General features: G+C 41.4%; 1 protein-coding gene across 4 annotated transcripts in view; it reads right to left on the bottom strand.

The window, feature by feature from the left end:
- Positions 1-15,098, bottom strand: part of NUP93 (nucleoporin 93) — a 79,259-nt gene that overhangs the window by 1,544 nt on the left and 62,617 nt on the right. For all 4 annotated transcript variants that reach the window (XM_054296171.1, XM_054296172.1, XM_054296170.1 and 1 more), the window contains 12 exons: positions 14,098-14,255; positions 12,428-12,593; positions 11,563-11,656; positions 10,277-10,468; positions 9,923-10,049; positions 9,736-9,808; positions 9,367-9,411; positions 7,945-8,061; positions 7,202-7,320; positions 5,218-5,335; positions 4,763-4,846; positions 3,933-4,061 (listed from right to left, as the gene is read on the bottom strand). In XM_054296171.1, the coding sequence (XP_054152146.1) occupies positions 3,933-4,061; positions 4,763-4,846; positions 5,218-5,335; positions 7,202-7,320; positions 7,945-8,061; positions 9,367-9,411; positions 9,736-9,808; positions 9,923-10,049; positions 10,277-10,468; positions 11,563-11,656; positions 12,428-12,593; positions 14,098-14,255 (1,422 nt within the window). The remainder of the gene's footprint in view (positions 1-3,932; positions 4,062-4,762; positions 4,847-5,217; positions 5,336-7,201; positions 7,321-7,944; positions 8,062-9,366; positions 9,412-9,735; positions 9,809-9,922; positions 10,050-10,276; positions 10,469-11,562; positions 11,657-12,427; positions 12,594-14,097; positions 14,256-15,098) is intronic.

The following is a 15,098-nucleotide window of genomic DNA, read 5'->3' on the forward strand; positions in this document are numbered from 1 at the left end:
TGGTAGGAGTCAAGAGAATACAGAAACCCCAAATCTTTGTAGAAAACTGTTCAGACTGCTTGGATTGCTAACAGGTGTTTCTTCTTAAATATTAAGCATCACAGATTTACTCTACTGGAAAATCCAACTGTTCAAATCCTGCTTTCACCTACTGCCTTCAGGGAAAGCCAAAGGTTGCTGTTGGTGTGTGGATGGCAAATCTGGTAGCAGGAACTTACAAACTGAGAAGTGACTGAAGCCCACTCCATCCCTGATGCCTCTGTGGCCTTTTTCAGGGTGTAATTCAACAGCCACAGAGAAACTCTGGAGGCTGATAATGGAAAAGCTGTTAGAGTTTTCCCTGGACTGACCTAATTGCCAACATCTCCCAGGACAGTTTCCCTCCCAAGCTGTCAGTCACCACCAGCAGACCGACAACTGGACAAGGTGGCCTGGAAATCACTCATTCTGCTCCTGTCAGTGTCTCCCAGCCTGCTCCCAAATGTGTCACACAGTGAGGCTGTGTAATTATGTCTGAGCTGCTGCTTTTCAGTGGAGGTCAAAACAGGTGGTAGATGGAAAAAATAAAAGCTTGTCAAGGTGTCTGACTTTAAAGTTAAAGTATTAAGAGGCAAAAACTCTCACCATGATGAGGAAACGTTGAGGAGGGGTGTGAGTTACTGTTCTCTTTACCTTTACAGAAGCAATGATACCAGAGCTGGTCTATTTTCAAAAATCAAACCAATACTTTGGGAAGAACAAACAGAGGTTTGCAGAGGTTAAGAGTGGCCTGGAGGGCTAGATGTTCTATTGGCTGTAATTACTTAATGAACATTACAGTTACTTGCAAATTTTAAATAAGACCATAGATAATTAAAAAAAAATTAATTCCATTCCATTCATGACCTAATTTTGCCAAGATAATGCCTTTGGGCTGCTGCAGAGAGTTCACCACCCCTGACTGGGGTGAGGAGCCTATGACTTTGCTGTCATGCACTCCCCCAGCATCTGGGTCAGGGCTGTCACCACAGCCACAGTTTCCAGGACTGCAGGCTGGGCTCCCTGCAATCTCTGCCTGAAACCTGACAAAATGGATCAGGCCAAGTGGGACAGGACTTTGTTCCCTTATTCCCAAAACTAATTAATTATATACATAAAAGAAAAAATACCTAAAACAGCTTGGGTGATTTCATTCTGAAATAAACACAATGCAGAAATGCCAGCTCTGACCCCAAACCTGATCTTTTCTAGTCCACCTCCAAAGTGGGACAGGAGATGTTTTGCAGAGAGCATTACTGGGTTCAGGGAGGCTCCAGCAGTTCTACTCCCCCTCCATCCTGCCAGGTCCATGCTGTTCCTGCTGAAGTCCCACCCATAGCAGCAGGATCCTGCTCAGGGTGGGCTTGCAGAGCTGGGCACCAGAGGGAGATTCAAGGGCTCTGATTTTCTCTCTGGGGGATGCTGCTCCCTGCTATGTAGAATAAGCCTCAGAGTTACAAACAGCAACTATCTTTTCTTCTGATGAACAGAGGGATCTGAATGTGCCTGTTCTGATGGAGCTAAAGAAAAGCCAGGGATTTCAAAGACCTGTTCAAGGAAAGGTAATTTTTCACTTGCATTGTCTACTGGGCAATATGCCAGGATTGTTAAAGCTTCTGAAAGGGTCTGATTTCCCCAGATTTGCTTCCCCAGAGAACATGGAAAAGGTGCCCTTCTCCAGGGAAGTTCAGGAGACAAATTCTTGTCATGCACAGCCTGCTGAAGCTCATGTCTGCCATCTCTGTCCAGGTGAATGAGGTTTTGCTGAAGGAACACCTCTCTCCCCACATCTGTAATGTCCTCATTTCTTCACACCACTAAAATTGCCTGAGTTGCCTCCCAGCTGAAACCATCTAAATTCTCTGCTCCTGCAGTCTTGGAAGAAATTCTTCAGGGTAAGAAAAAAGGGCAACACATGTAAAGCCATTCTGACCCTACGTTCCATGTGCCCATGCCTGCTATGATTTTTGCACACACAAATCTTTAGGCAGATGGGAGCTACAGAGTGGTAGATTTTTCTCTTGTTAATCCTCCATTTGCAGATCTATGCTCCTTTGTGACACTCCTGTGACACAGCTGTTCTCTTATCCCCTCCCTGACACAGAGGCAGTGGACACTTGTCCCCTCTGATGGCAAAGCACAGCTTGTACTGCACACAGCAGCCAGAGATCTGTGACTCAGAATTCCCTGTGCTCCCAGCATCACTGCCTCCCTGCTGCCATGAGATCCCATCACAGGGCCTGGAGCTTGATTAACAAAACTTGAAGCCTGAAATAAAGAAAACTTTCAAGGGTTTTTAGCAGGGTACAACATCAGCTCATCTCAACTACTGTGATAGCAGCAGAGTGCAGAGCAGGTTTATGAAGTGGTGTCACACTGAGCACCTTGTGGACATGATACAGTATCATGGTGGCCTCCTTCCACACAAACCTCTGCCAGCAAAGCTTCTAAACCCAATCAGCCCAGGGTATTCATCCTGAGCTGGCACCTGACAGCATTTCACACCTATGGAGATGGCAAATCCTTCTGCATAAGCATAAGATTGAAATCACAACATCAAAACAACCAGCTCACTTGGAAAACAAGGAGCTAAGGCATTCTTTGCTCCGTGCCAACCTCCTGAAGACACACAGCAGGTAACAACAGATTGTGTCAGCCTGGCACTTCTTCCCACATGCAGGGTTTAAGGTGGGAGAAGCCCAAGCAGTGTGCACCCTTCTCCAGTGCTGCTGATCTGGAGTACAAGCACCCTTGTGAGGCAGGAGCCCATAGCTCTTGTAGGCTGTGCCCCAAGACAAAAGCTGTACCACTACCTAAGCCTTTTATTTTTCTATGTAATTTAAAATGCTGCTAAGACTTTTACCAATATTACAATTTACAGATCAAAGGCACTTCTGTAGCTGACTAAAGCCTGGAATGAAGCTGGCTATGGCCCAAGTTGGTTTTTCACTCTCAAAAGGAGTTGATATTTATTTTCTAATCTGTTAAGACAGGATGAATGGTTTGGCCTTGGTTTCAAGTGCCTGCAGCAGCTTTAACTTATTAAGAGTTACAAGACCAAAGCTGGCTGGAATTAAGCTGTGAACCCTTCTGCTCAACCCCTCATGTTAGCAGGTGAGTGCTCACAAATCTGGCTGTGCCCTTGAAATGCTGCCTATGCTGCAGCTTGCTGGAGGTGGAGACTCCCATCAGTGGCTTGGGGAAATGCCTCTGCAGCAGCTGGAGCAGGGAAGTGAAACCCAGCGTGGTCATGCACTCCAACAGCAGCCAGAGTGCTGCAAGCTGCCCACTCCCTGCAGGGACAGCAGAGCAAGGCTGGCCATCACCAAGGGGAGGTGCTCCAGCATCTTGGTGTTTCACCCAAGAACACCTGGAAAACGTTGGCCTGCATCACTACAGAAACAAGCTGAGGGGAAGAGTCAAGCAAGGCCCTTCTAGCAGAAATGGGCACTTGCTCAAATGACAGCAGTGGCAATCAGGTGCTTAAAAAGCAACAGCTCAGTTGGCAAGGCAGCAACATCAACATCCTAGAGACACTGCAATGTTCCCATTTGCTTTACTATCTAAGAAGCAAAGTGGACACTTGTTTTCTCTTGCTAGGAGATGAATATAGATATAATATCTCCATTAGCTCAATGTTATTTAAAGCAGTATCATAGACTCAAGAATGGCTTAGGCTGAAAGGAACCTTAAAGATCATCCAGTTCCAACCTTTCTTCACACAAAGCTGAAGGCATCAGAGACTGGCCTTGAGACTAAGTAACTGGACAAGCTCAGTAAACCAAGACTCTTAGTAACTGAGCAAGCCAAAACCAAGACCATTAGAGATTCCCAGTTACTTGAAGCCCAATCTCTTGAAACCAGCACAACAGGATATAGGAAAACTTGTCAGACAGTGGGAATTGTATTCTTACCGAATCTCTGTCTTCCATTACCCGCTGGGGTCTGGCAGGAGTGGTTGGGCTTGTGCCTTTCATCCTCTTATATTTGGTGAATAAAATATTCATGGTTGCAAGCAGGACCTCAGATAAATTGTGTTTGATCTACACAAAGGAGGGGGAAAAAAGGACACATTGCAGCAAAAGGAGGTTGACAGAACCATGAGCCTTACTATGCAGATTCCTGTAACAGTCAGAGGTTTGATGGTTACCCCTGCTATGACTGCACCATCCAGCAGAAACTCTACCCAGAGCTTTGAGACAGACATGCCCAATGGCTGCACCTTCCTGGTTGACAGCAGCTGGTCAGATAAAACCCAGAACACCCAAATACACACAACCACTGCCTAAAAAAGAAGTGTCACCTTCCAGTTCAAGACCAGTAATGGCTTTCCACTATGCCTAATTTGCTAATGCACAAATCCATTAATTCCTGTAATTTAGAGGGAAGGAAACAAACACTCTACAAATGCTTAGTGACCATTAAGAACATAGAAGAACTAAGTTACCAGCAAGTTAAAAGTTTTCACTATTCTAAATTCTTGAATAAAAGTAAGTTCAGGGAGACTCACATCTGCAGATACTTTCTTCAAAATGGAGACAGGATTTCTGGGTAGGGAATTCTAGTGCTCAAAAGAGCAGCATTAAGAAGAAAAAGTTGCAAGCCAAGAGTATACTTGTATTAAATCAAAATAATCTCATCCTTTTTCTCTGCTAAAGAATAAGAATGATGAGATGACAAGGTTTTAAGATCCTTTTAACAAAGCAAAAAGGCTTTAGGAAGCTAAACCCAAAACATGACTTACCTCATCGCTGAAATTCCGGAAGGCAGCGACTCTCTCCTTGACGCAATCCTGGCTAAGAGGTACAAGCTTCAGGCGCTCAATAATCTTCAAAAAGAAAAGCAGGAATCAGGACAGATAATCAGCATTCTATGTGCCAGATATTAATAAAGTGTGTTCTTGAAGTGTTAATGAAATGCTTCTGTTTCCCTTCAAGAGAACTCATTTCATTGTCATTTATTGGTTTATCTCCTCACTTTGTTGAGCAACAGGAATATTTTGTTCAGTCTACAAAACAGCTACAGGAAGATCATCCTGTTTATCAAGCAACAGGGAAGAAACACCTTTTTAAATTGCTATAACATTGCAGTCCCTTCTAACTCATTAAATAAAATTTTTAAAGTGATGTTATTTGAGACATTCTGGGCTTTCAAGGGCATTAGGAAGGCTACACTTCAAACAGAACTCTTAAAACTTACATCAAAGGCCCTGTCAACGTGACCAGCGTGATATTCATCAAAAAACGTGATTAAGTCTAGCAGAAGGTAGAACGTGGAGTCAATGGATTTCTTTGCACTTATCCCCTGTGCTTTGTACCTGAAAGAAATTGTGTTACAGTTTTATTGTGCAAAATGGCAACCATTTATAACTGTGCCCTTGCGATTCTTGGAAGTGGAGACATCAAGCTCAAGGACAGAGGGCATTTAACAAAGGACAGCTTTCATTTTCCTTAACTGGGAGGCAGAATTTTCACAGGTTGTGGCTTTTTAAAAACACTGTTAATCACTTCCAGTTTTGTAAATCCAGCATTTGTTTCCTTTAAAATGTTTACATTTCCCACATTCATGGGGACATGGTGCCAGGCAGCAGAGACCCACAAGGCAAGCTCTGTAGCAGCATGTTTAACATGCTGCTTTACAGCAGACAATCCTCCAGCACAACTGCCTGCTTCAGGCAAGAAGTTAAGACTTGAAAGATGGATTAAGAGTTCCTGCACACCCTCAGGAGCTACACTGGCTCTGGGATGAACTGGAGGGCTGCCTGCTCTCACTCCTAACTGCATGAGGGCACAAAGAAGCTGTTTCACCTTTTTGTTGGGTGCCTCCCCTGCTCCAAAAGCATCACAAGAACACACAGGAGGAATGCTGCATCCCTACAGCACTGTCATCAGGACAGTACACATGGAAAAGCCCTGTCTCACATTTAACTGGCAAGAAGATGTGCTACTCAGAACTGCTCCAGCTTTGCAATCACTCAGGTTTGCAGCTGTGAAGTGGCATTATTGCACAGCAGTATTTAGTGCTTTCAGACAGATCAAAGAAACGTAGCAAAGCAAAAAAGCCCATTACAGCCTTTGCTGAAGCTTTAACTCCAGCCATAGATTTAATTCTCTTTAATGTCTGCCACCAAATCAGTCTCTCACCAAGTCAATACAGCACCAATTTTCACTTGATCCCAGCCTGCCCAAATGAAGCAAAGGCTGACTAGGAGTGACTGGCAAATGCCACTTGTCAAAAGAAGAAAGGCAAAGGGCTCTGATGGAAATCAATACATTTCTGTATTTGTCTTCCCAATTTCAAAGTGCCAGCAAGTGGGCTTGGTTTATTTTTATTCTCTTTGCAGCTCAATGGTTGATAAAAGCCAGTAAGGTATTTCTCACAGGAATCCACATTTTGCTCTAGTAAAACACAGGAATTGTCCCTGGCAGCCACTGTGACAAGATGAATGATTTAAAAAATATCATGGACATATTTTGCAACTACAGCTTTTCAGAATCAGGTTATTCCTCACTTCTAGCTGCTAATGAATCTTGAGCAGTGATGTCTCTCAAGCACATACCCTAATTACTACAGAGACATGGCAGGGGACATTCCTTTCAGTTGCTTCCTTTCTTGCTGGACACCGCACTGTACTTGGCATTAATATAACAGGCTGTGGAAATGAGGTGCCCTGCTTGCATTAGCCACACAAAGTTCATCTTTAATACTCCCTTTTTAGCCTTCATTAAAGCAACAGTTTTCAGACAGCTACTGAACAATTGTTACAACTCAGAATTACTGGGTTTGTAGTTCTCTCTTAATACTATTTCAAACAAGCGAATTGCATGCAACAACTCAGCAACTCAGTTACAATATTTTGCTTTAAAAATAATATAAAACATACAATTCATGTATGCATTGCTCCTTAACAGACTCCATCTCCAGCTGGCAATCCTGATTCACATACAGATAAAACTTCTTGTCAAATTTACCTGACCTGCCCCTGAAGATTTCTGGTTTCAGTACTGCAAGCCATCATGAGCAGGACAGGGTAAATTCTGACCCCTTCTTTGTCTTTCTAAATATACTGCTGTGGATGCCACAGTGCAGCCTGCAGAAACGTGAGGAACTAACACCCACAGCTCTGAGAGTCCCAGGTGATGCTGAGGTGAATCACCCAGCCCTGCCCCTGCCTGAGCCTTACCTCTCAGCAATGGAATGGGCCATGTTCTTCAAACGCTCCTTGTTTGACTGGGGAGTGCTGATCTGGGGAACAACTGGACTGAGCAGCTTGTTCATCAGCTCCAAAACTTTGTCAGGGTTCTGTTGGCATTAAAGTTACACAAATAAAAGGAGCACGATGAAATGTGGTGTCTTAATTTCACTGAAAAAGCAGAAAAGTCTCATGCACTGGTGCCTACTGCAAGCCTAGAGCCACTTCCCACCCATAAAGAGTCAAGATCATATTAGCCACAAGCAACATAATGCTGCTGGGTCATAAGAAAAAGCATTTTCCCCTAGTTTTTTCTCTAAAACAGTGGTTATGGTTGTATCCACCTCTATTTTCAAAGGAAACAAGAGTACTCCGTATAAAGACCAACAATTTTAGACTTCAGTTCAACATCTATGAAATTGGAAGAGTACACTCCAGGTAAATAACTGCACTAGACTGAATTAAATCATGCGTGGGGCACTCTCTCGAAAAGAGCACACTGATCAGGACCACAGTGTCCTAAATCAGAATCCCTGGAGTGCAATCCATCTGGATGTGCTAACTAAAACATCTCTCCATGCAGCCCATGGCTCTGTTCGTCCAGCAGCAGAAATAAATTGCTTGAGTAAGGGCAATTCAATCTCTGAGATGAAATTTAACCTCCTAATCACAGGTAGAATGTTTGGAAGGAAAAAGGTGAACCAAGTACATAAGGCAGCCCACAAGACACATACCTTAGCAAGGTCATAGAGTTTTGCAGCTTCTTCAAACAATCCTTTATTTTCTGCTGCAGAAGCCACTTTGTTAATAATGGATTTTGTGTCACTTGTAAACTTGTCTATCACTCCAGGCTAAAGAAGTGAGACAAAAATGAAAAGAGAAAAGAGGAATCAGAAGGCTCAAACATTCCAGAATATTCTGTCAAGGCAATGAATATTTTACATGTTGGGTTATGATTGGAATAGCCTGTACATTTCCATGGGAATGTGCAAAATGAGATATTAAAAATAGAATGAGCTCTTGCAAGAGGGACTCTCTCCTATATGGAGTCAGCACTGAGACATCCTTGGTTTCTAATTCATTCAAAATGACCCAGATAAAATAACTCAGAGTTTCAGCTGTTAATTGCTGATGACACAGAGAAGAAAACACAAAAGACTTCAGCACACAGCATTCCAAGGGCTCCAGGGATGCAGTTTGTTTATACTGGCATGATAGGTTGCCAATGAAATCTCACACAGAAAAATAAAAGGGCAACAAGAATTTTAAAACACATAATAAACATGTAGAATAAAAGACATGAAAGAGTCAAGAACATCTGGAAATTACTGTAGTTGAGGATGCAAACATGAGACTATATCATCTAGAAGAATTTATCTTAAAGCTAAAATTGTTGCCCTGATCTTAAAATTAAGATGTAAATGATTCTGCAGTCTGCTTTACACAGAAATCTTCCAAAGTTGTCACAGCAAACACAAAAACTTTATTGATTATCTAAAATTTTCATCATTTGCATGCACTCTCCTGTTTGCAGGCAAAACCTCAAGGTTTCCTTTATCTTCTGACTGTGTAATCAATCTTACATTTCACTATTAGGAAACTGCTGTTTTACACTGGAAGTAAGATCTGTCACATCTAAAAAATGGCTGAACTTTGATCCAGTACTTACTCTCACCTGTATGAGGGTCAGATCAGCTGTGGCTATGCTTGTGGTCTGTTAGCCCTTGCTCCTTTAATTACAAGGATTTTTCAAGGACTGCAATACATTTCTTCTGTGAGATGAATGAGGATGTCATAAATAATTTTCACATGCACACCTCAGTTAACAGAACACTCTCACACACCCACTTAAACTAAACTCCATTTCCTGCTGGGAAGACAAAATTATGACCTCACTAAAGTTACCTGATGCCATTTGCTTCTTCAGTTACTGTCTAGAGGAACATAGCGTGCCCTGCAGTTCCTGACCGGCCTTTTGTTAGGGCAGGTCACAGATTATTCTGTAAAAGGATCTCATATTGGGAGAACTAGAATGTATTCAAACACAGTAATAATTTAGCTAGTGAAAAACAGAAAGAAGCAAAATAGCCTCATGACTACTTTGGAAATCATACATAGGTTGTACTTTTAATATAAAATATAAATTGTGAACTCACCTTCCTACTACCATCCTTTTCCAGCTTTCCAAGAATCATGTCAAACTATATCCACATAGATGTAAAGTAAGAAGAAACAGGAAACAAAAATAGAGAGATCAATTGCACATATTTCATAACATATTTATTAAGTACAAAGACAGTCATGGAATGAAAAGCAGTGGCCAATATAAAAAGTATTTGTAACTAAATAACAGGTAAAAAGATATGATTAAATGTCTTAAACATAAGGCCATTGCAAGATCTTCTCTCATCTGGGTCTGCATCAGGCAGAAAGAGTAAGCAACTCTAACACTGTCCTGACTAATAAAGATTTTAAAGAAGTGAACTTCAGTTTAACTGAGGAAGGCAAAACATAGCCAGACTCACCTCTCTGCTTTCAATTACTATTTCGCTAACACAACGCAAGAACATATTCTCTCCTTGGCTGTCCTTCTCGTTCCTATAAAACAGAGAGAGGGAGAAAGGTACTCCTGTTTTTTTGAGAGCTTTCCAGATAGGAATAATGAAACAGTAATAATTAGGAGAATAGCTAAAGATGTATATTGGCTCCTACCTGAGAAAGTAAAAGTACTGCAGAGCTTCCCTTGGATCTGTTGATTCAAACTTACGGGTGTAAAGCATCAAAAGCCGCACAAAATTTAAACGTCTGACACCAGGAGGGTCACCAGCTTCGTGGCTTACTGTAATGTCAGAAACAGCACTGTCAGAGAATCTAATGCCAGGAAAATGCTGATCTTCATCTCACATTAGTCAGAACCATGATCCAGAGCTCTAATGCAACTGAAGCAACTAACTATTATAAAACTGTTCTGATAAATCTTCGATTAATCACATAGACCTGCAGTTTCTAGGGGGTACTCTGAGGGCTAAGACAATATTCCTTTACTGTAAAGTAAATAGAACTTACATAGCTGTGCACTCTGCCCAGATGCTTTCAGGAGCAATTTTAACTCAAACAGGACCAAAGCAACATGAACAGCGTGACAGCGCAAGCGCTCTGTCCGGAAAAGAAAAGCAATTGCAGCTTCAAACTGTGCTGTCAAGAACAACACTTGGAAGTAGAGGAACGGTGGCTGGTTCACTGCAAAATGTGATTCACCTGAAAAAAACCAAAACACATAGCATTTTCATATAATTTTCATGATTTTGCAATCAGAGATGATTGACAGTGGATGTTTCCTGCCACAGTGTATCATTAGTGTTTATTAAGTGCCAGCTGAAATCAACACAGTACACAAAACTGAATTCCTGACCACACATCACTGGCTCACCTACAACTGTACACTGCAGATTTAACATGAAGGACCACAGCATAAAGACATATTCAGAAAGTGAAACAGAATGAACAGTCACTCAGAAAAGTTCCTTTGTTCTTCAACTCAATCTCAACTCAATCTCAATCATCAACTCTGATCAACTGTGATAGATTCTTTAAAGACCACAACTTTTGGTCTTCTTTTATACTTACACCAAGTGGTACAAATAATGTTAAAAACCTGGATTTTCCTACTCAGTGACACCAACAGTAGTTTATTATCTTTCTTCTCCACACATTTTATCTCACACACATTATCTGAGTGTGAGTGGTACTACAAACTAGAAGGCCATGGAGAATCAAATTCAGTATGTTTTGGACAGTTCCAAATGACTTAATTTTGATTGACTAGAAAACAATTACAGGAAAATGTATACTGTGGATGTTCTTAAAACCTTCTGAAATGGAAGGAACTGTGACTTGGGCTCCCAGAAATTTGTTTGAAATACTAATTTAAGGGAAAAATAAACACCTGATGCACACAGAGGAAAAGCTTGGAAATACATGCCTACATTAGGTAGTGACTGCTTTTCTGTTCTGTGTTTCCAAAGCTGGAAGTTCTGCTAAAGGACTTTTGCATATTTATGATGAGAGAAAGCAACCCACAATTAATAGATAAAGTAGAAACAGCAGCAGTGTTGCTCACAGATGAATATTAACTCTCTGGATTGCTGGGAAAACATGGGACTCATTCATCACGTCTTACTGAAATCTGCCACAACTCCAGGGAAGCAGGCTGTCCATGGAGAGAAGATGCCCGTCACTAGAGGAGAGCTGCAGGGTTTTTGTGCAGTCTGAGGTTTGTGTAATAACAACTGGAAAGTGTCCTCAGCAGAAAAGCAGAGCCCCAAGTAAGACATCACTCTGTGGTTTCTCACCGTAGTCCTCCAGCAGCTGCTTCTGGAACTGAGATAACGTCAGCCGGTCCTGCGGGGAGCTCGCGCCGCCATCGTCGAAACACACTTGGTTCAGCTAGAAAGCACATCCAAAAAAGAGAAGCACAGATATTTCTCCTTGCACTTATAAGACATTCATTCCATCTGAGCCCCTCCTAGGATGTGACCAACTGACTAGAAACTGCATCTAGTCACAACATCAGCTCCATCCACTGCTGGGAAGCAGAGATCTCTAAGGCAGCAGCAGCTGAAACCCACACAGAACCCTGAGGTTGTATCTGCATCCCTCCATGCCAGCAAACTCTGATGCTGGGACTCTCAACACTCTCAAGCAGCATTTTTTGCCACAAATACAATAGTGACAAATGCATCATTCTACCACCCTTTTTCTGATAAAGAGGAGAAACAGGTACCAACCAGTATCTATCACGCCCTTGCCAAAACTGTAAGGACTTCAGAGACATTGACAGCATTGTGTCTGGTCAATTTACATTGACATTTCAGACATCCACCCAGGAAGGAGAACTCAAAGAATCCTCACTGTAGCAAGCTAATACTGTTTGCAATAACAGGTGACAAAGATCAGTGTCAAATGAAGAACATGACACCTCCAAAGACAACTGTACCCAAACTAACACCTGATAGCACAGAGGGTAACAGAGCAGCCCTGGGATTCAGGTTCCCACCCTGCACTATTTTCAAGGTCAGGTCACATGCACTACATTGATGCAAAACACCAGATCTAGAAGTAGGAAGGGTAGCAGAGCAGTGGAGAAAATGTGGTACCATTTAGACCTGTTCTTACAAAAAGAAAAACCAAACACCACAACACCAACATCAGACTTACTTTTAGCCAAAGATAATCTTCTGTTTTATCAGCAACTTCACTCTGGTTGTCTGTAATGTCACAACGACCAATGATACAATAGACAGCCCTCTTGTAGGGGTCAGTGTTGTTCCTCAGAGCTCGTCTGTAATGGAGACGCAGTTTGTTCTCTGTGGCAGGAGACAGTCTAAGGAAAAGAAAAGATTGAAGGAAAAGACATGAAACCCATTTTTCCTGTATGTGGAAACCTGGATACAAATCAATATAAAAAGGTTTATATCAACAGCAAAGGCATAATGACAGTAAGCACTGGCCAATATTTCTTGCATTTCCAGTTCATATCTGAAGGTAAAAATTTTGCATACGTGAATTTAAACACATAAATAAAGTTATGGAGGATCACCTTCAAATGCTCACTGCAGGGAAAGAGTCCACATATGACAGTCTCTTTAGGGGTACAATAATACTGTGGCATATGAGCTGTTCTTGTCTGACTCTGCTATTGCATCATTTCAGAAAAAGAGAGCTCACAACATTTTTCTAAGTCTTTGTGTTAGTAACTAACAAGTGAGTAGGTCATTGTACCACGAGGTCTTTCAGGAGAGACACTTTCATCATTATTAAACACTGTCATAATGTTCTTTGTCATTGTTTTTTTCTTGCAACCTCTTGTTGAGAATTTTATGGAATTTAATCAATAAAGTGTTCTAGACTAAGGCATTGTTTGTCAAATCCGTAGGCAGAGCACTTTTTCATAGCTGTAATAAAAACAAAACAAATCTATTATGTTGTATCTCATAAAAGTGTTTATAATGAAAACAGTGACAGTATCTTCAACAAGGTTTCTGCAACAACCTGGATATAATGAGCACTCCTAGATACTCTCTACAAAACAGGTTGATTTACAGAAGCATATCATGGTACACCACACTTGGTAAATGGCACTTGGATTTTTATCCTTTCAGTTTATTTTGTTAGCTTGGTTAGTTATTTTTTATTGGTTTGTTTTTGCTGGTTTTCTGAGTTTGTTTTTTTTTTTTTAATTCACTGCAAGTGAAAAGATGGGAAAGAAAACCACTGTGGAGTTCAGAGCACACCTTAGAGTGCACTAGATGCAACCACCTCAGCAGCAGTTTGGCCAATGGCCTCTGTCCAGTGCTGGACAGCAAGAACTGGAAGAGGAGAATAAACACAAGAAAGATGTGAGAGTGAGGCCTCTAAAGGCCTCTAACAAACACTGCTTGCTTTTCCTGTGTGCCATTCTTATGAAAACAGGTGTAGTAAAAAGTGTTCCCCAAAGGAAACTCAGCTAAAATAAGCAACAGGGGAAATAAAAAGATACAGGATTTGTGACAGCAGATTTAATCTGATCTACTGTATGCCATATCCCACTGTTATACTGGGCTTATTCTTCTGTAAAAAGTCATGTTACACCACACTGTATTATTTTTGAAATGTAAATTTTTGAATATTTTCAAACAACTCTTTCTCTATTGAGATTTCTCAACTTCAAAGCCACAAACTAAAATATGCAAACTTCCACATGTAATTTAGGTAGGTAATATAAACCTCAGGCAACCATCACCACCAGAAGAGACCTGAGCTTTTTGTATTTCTACCAAACCACTGATAATTTCACTACTCCACAGCAATTTCCACCCTCACAAGGATCCTTCCCAGTTCCCAATTACCTTCTGTCCTTACTGTGCATGTACTCCTGGAACCAGGTTTTGAACTCTCCCAGCTGGTGCTGTGCCCGTTTCACCACGTGCATGGCTGCAGTCAGATCCCCACAGCGCATGCAGTAATAAATCAGTGCCCACACAGGATGGCCCTCCACCTCACCATCCTGAAAACAAAGCAGGACAGACTTAAGTTTTTCTTAAAAGCAACATATTTGAATGATTTTTCTTTATCAAAGTGCCTCATTTATTATTTCTGCCCTTATACCCACACTCATACTGGTAAAAAATTCTTTTTGTTACGGAAGCCAGAGGTCATGAGGGTTAAGTCCTGGCAAAGCTCTGCACATCTCAGCAATGAAAGGTGTGATTATCTTCTGCTTGCCCAGATTTCAGTTCTGAGAGAGGTTCTGAGAATCCCAGAATTAGCATATGATATCCTCCCCACACAGGAGATTGATCTGGATTAGGCCGCCGAGGCATTAAAAACATTTTCACTGAAACAGAAAGATATTAAACTAAACACTGATCTCAGCAGGTAAGAGGAGACGTAGCTGTGTGAGCTCCAATGTTATAATTTATTATTTCTTCATTTAGCTTTTATATCTAATTTTTCAACCTGGAGTGCTTATCTGGTTATTTTGTAGGTGCACAGCTACGCATTTTTTACTACATGCAGGTAAGAAGGGTTTTATTCAGATTCCTAAATAAAAGGTCCAAGCTCCAATTCAGATGAATTCATTACACATTTGGTGATGGTTTTACCATCTTACAATAAATGGAAAAAAAGAGAAAAAGCTAAACAGGGAGATTAGGTTACTGCTTTTTTGAACCATCATAATGCATTTTAATTCTTGCTTGTTGATTTCTAAGATGATGACCAGAAGACACCATAATTTCTAGAACTAGAACCCAAGCTACTGAGCACCCAACCATGCTTTGGAACTAGCTCTGAACTCAAGAGTGATTTTGTCTGTCAGCTCCCATTTTCCTAGTGAAAAATTCTAGAG

This window comes from Melozone crissalis, unplaced genomic scaffold (assembly GCF_028551555.1).
Source record: "Melozone crissalis strain CALT ecotype California unplaced genomic scaffold, PUWL_Pcris_2 ptg000007l_1, whole genome shotgun sequence".
Lineage (NCBI taxonomy): Eukaryota > Metazoa > Chordata > Aves > Passeriformes > Passerellidae > Melozone > Melozone crissalis.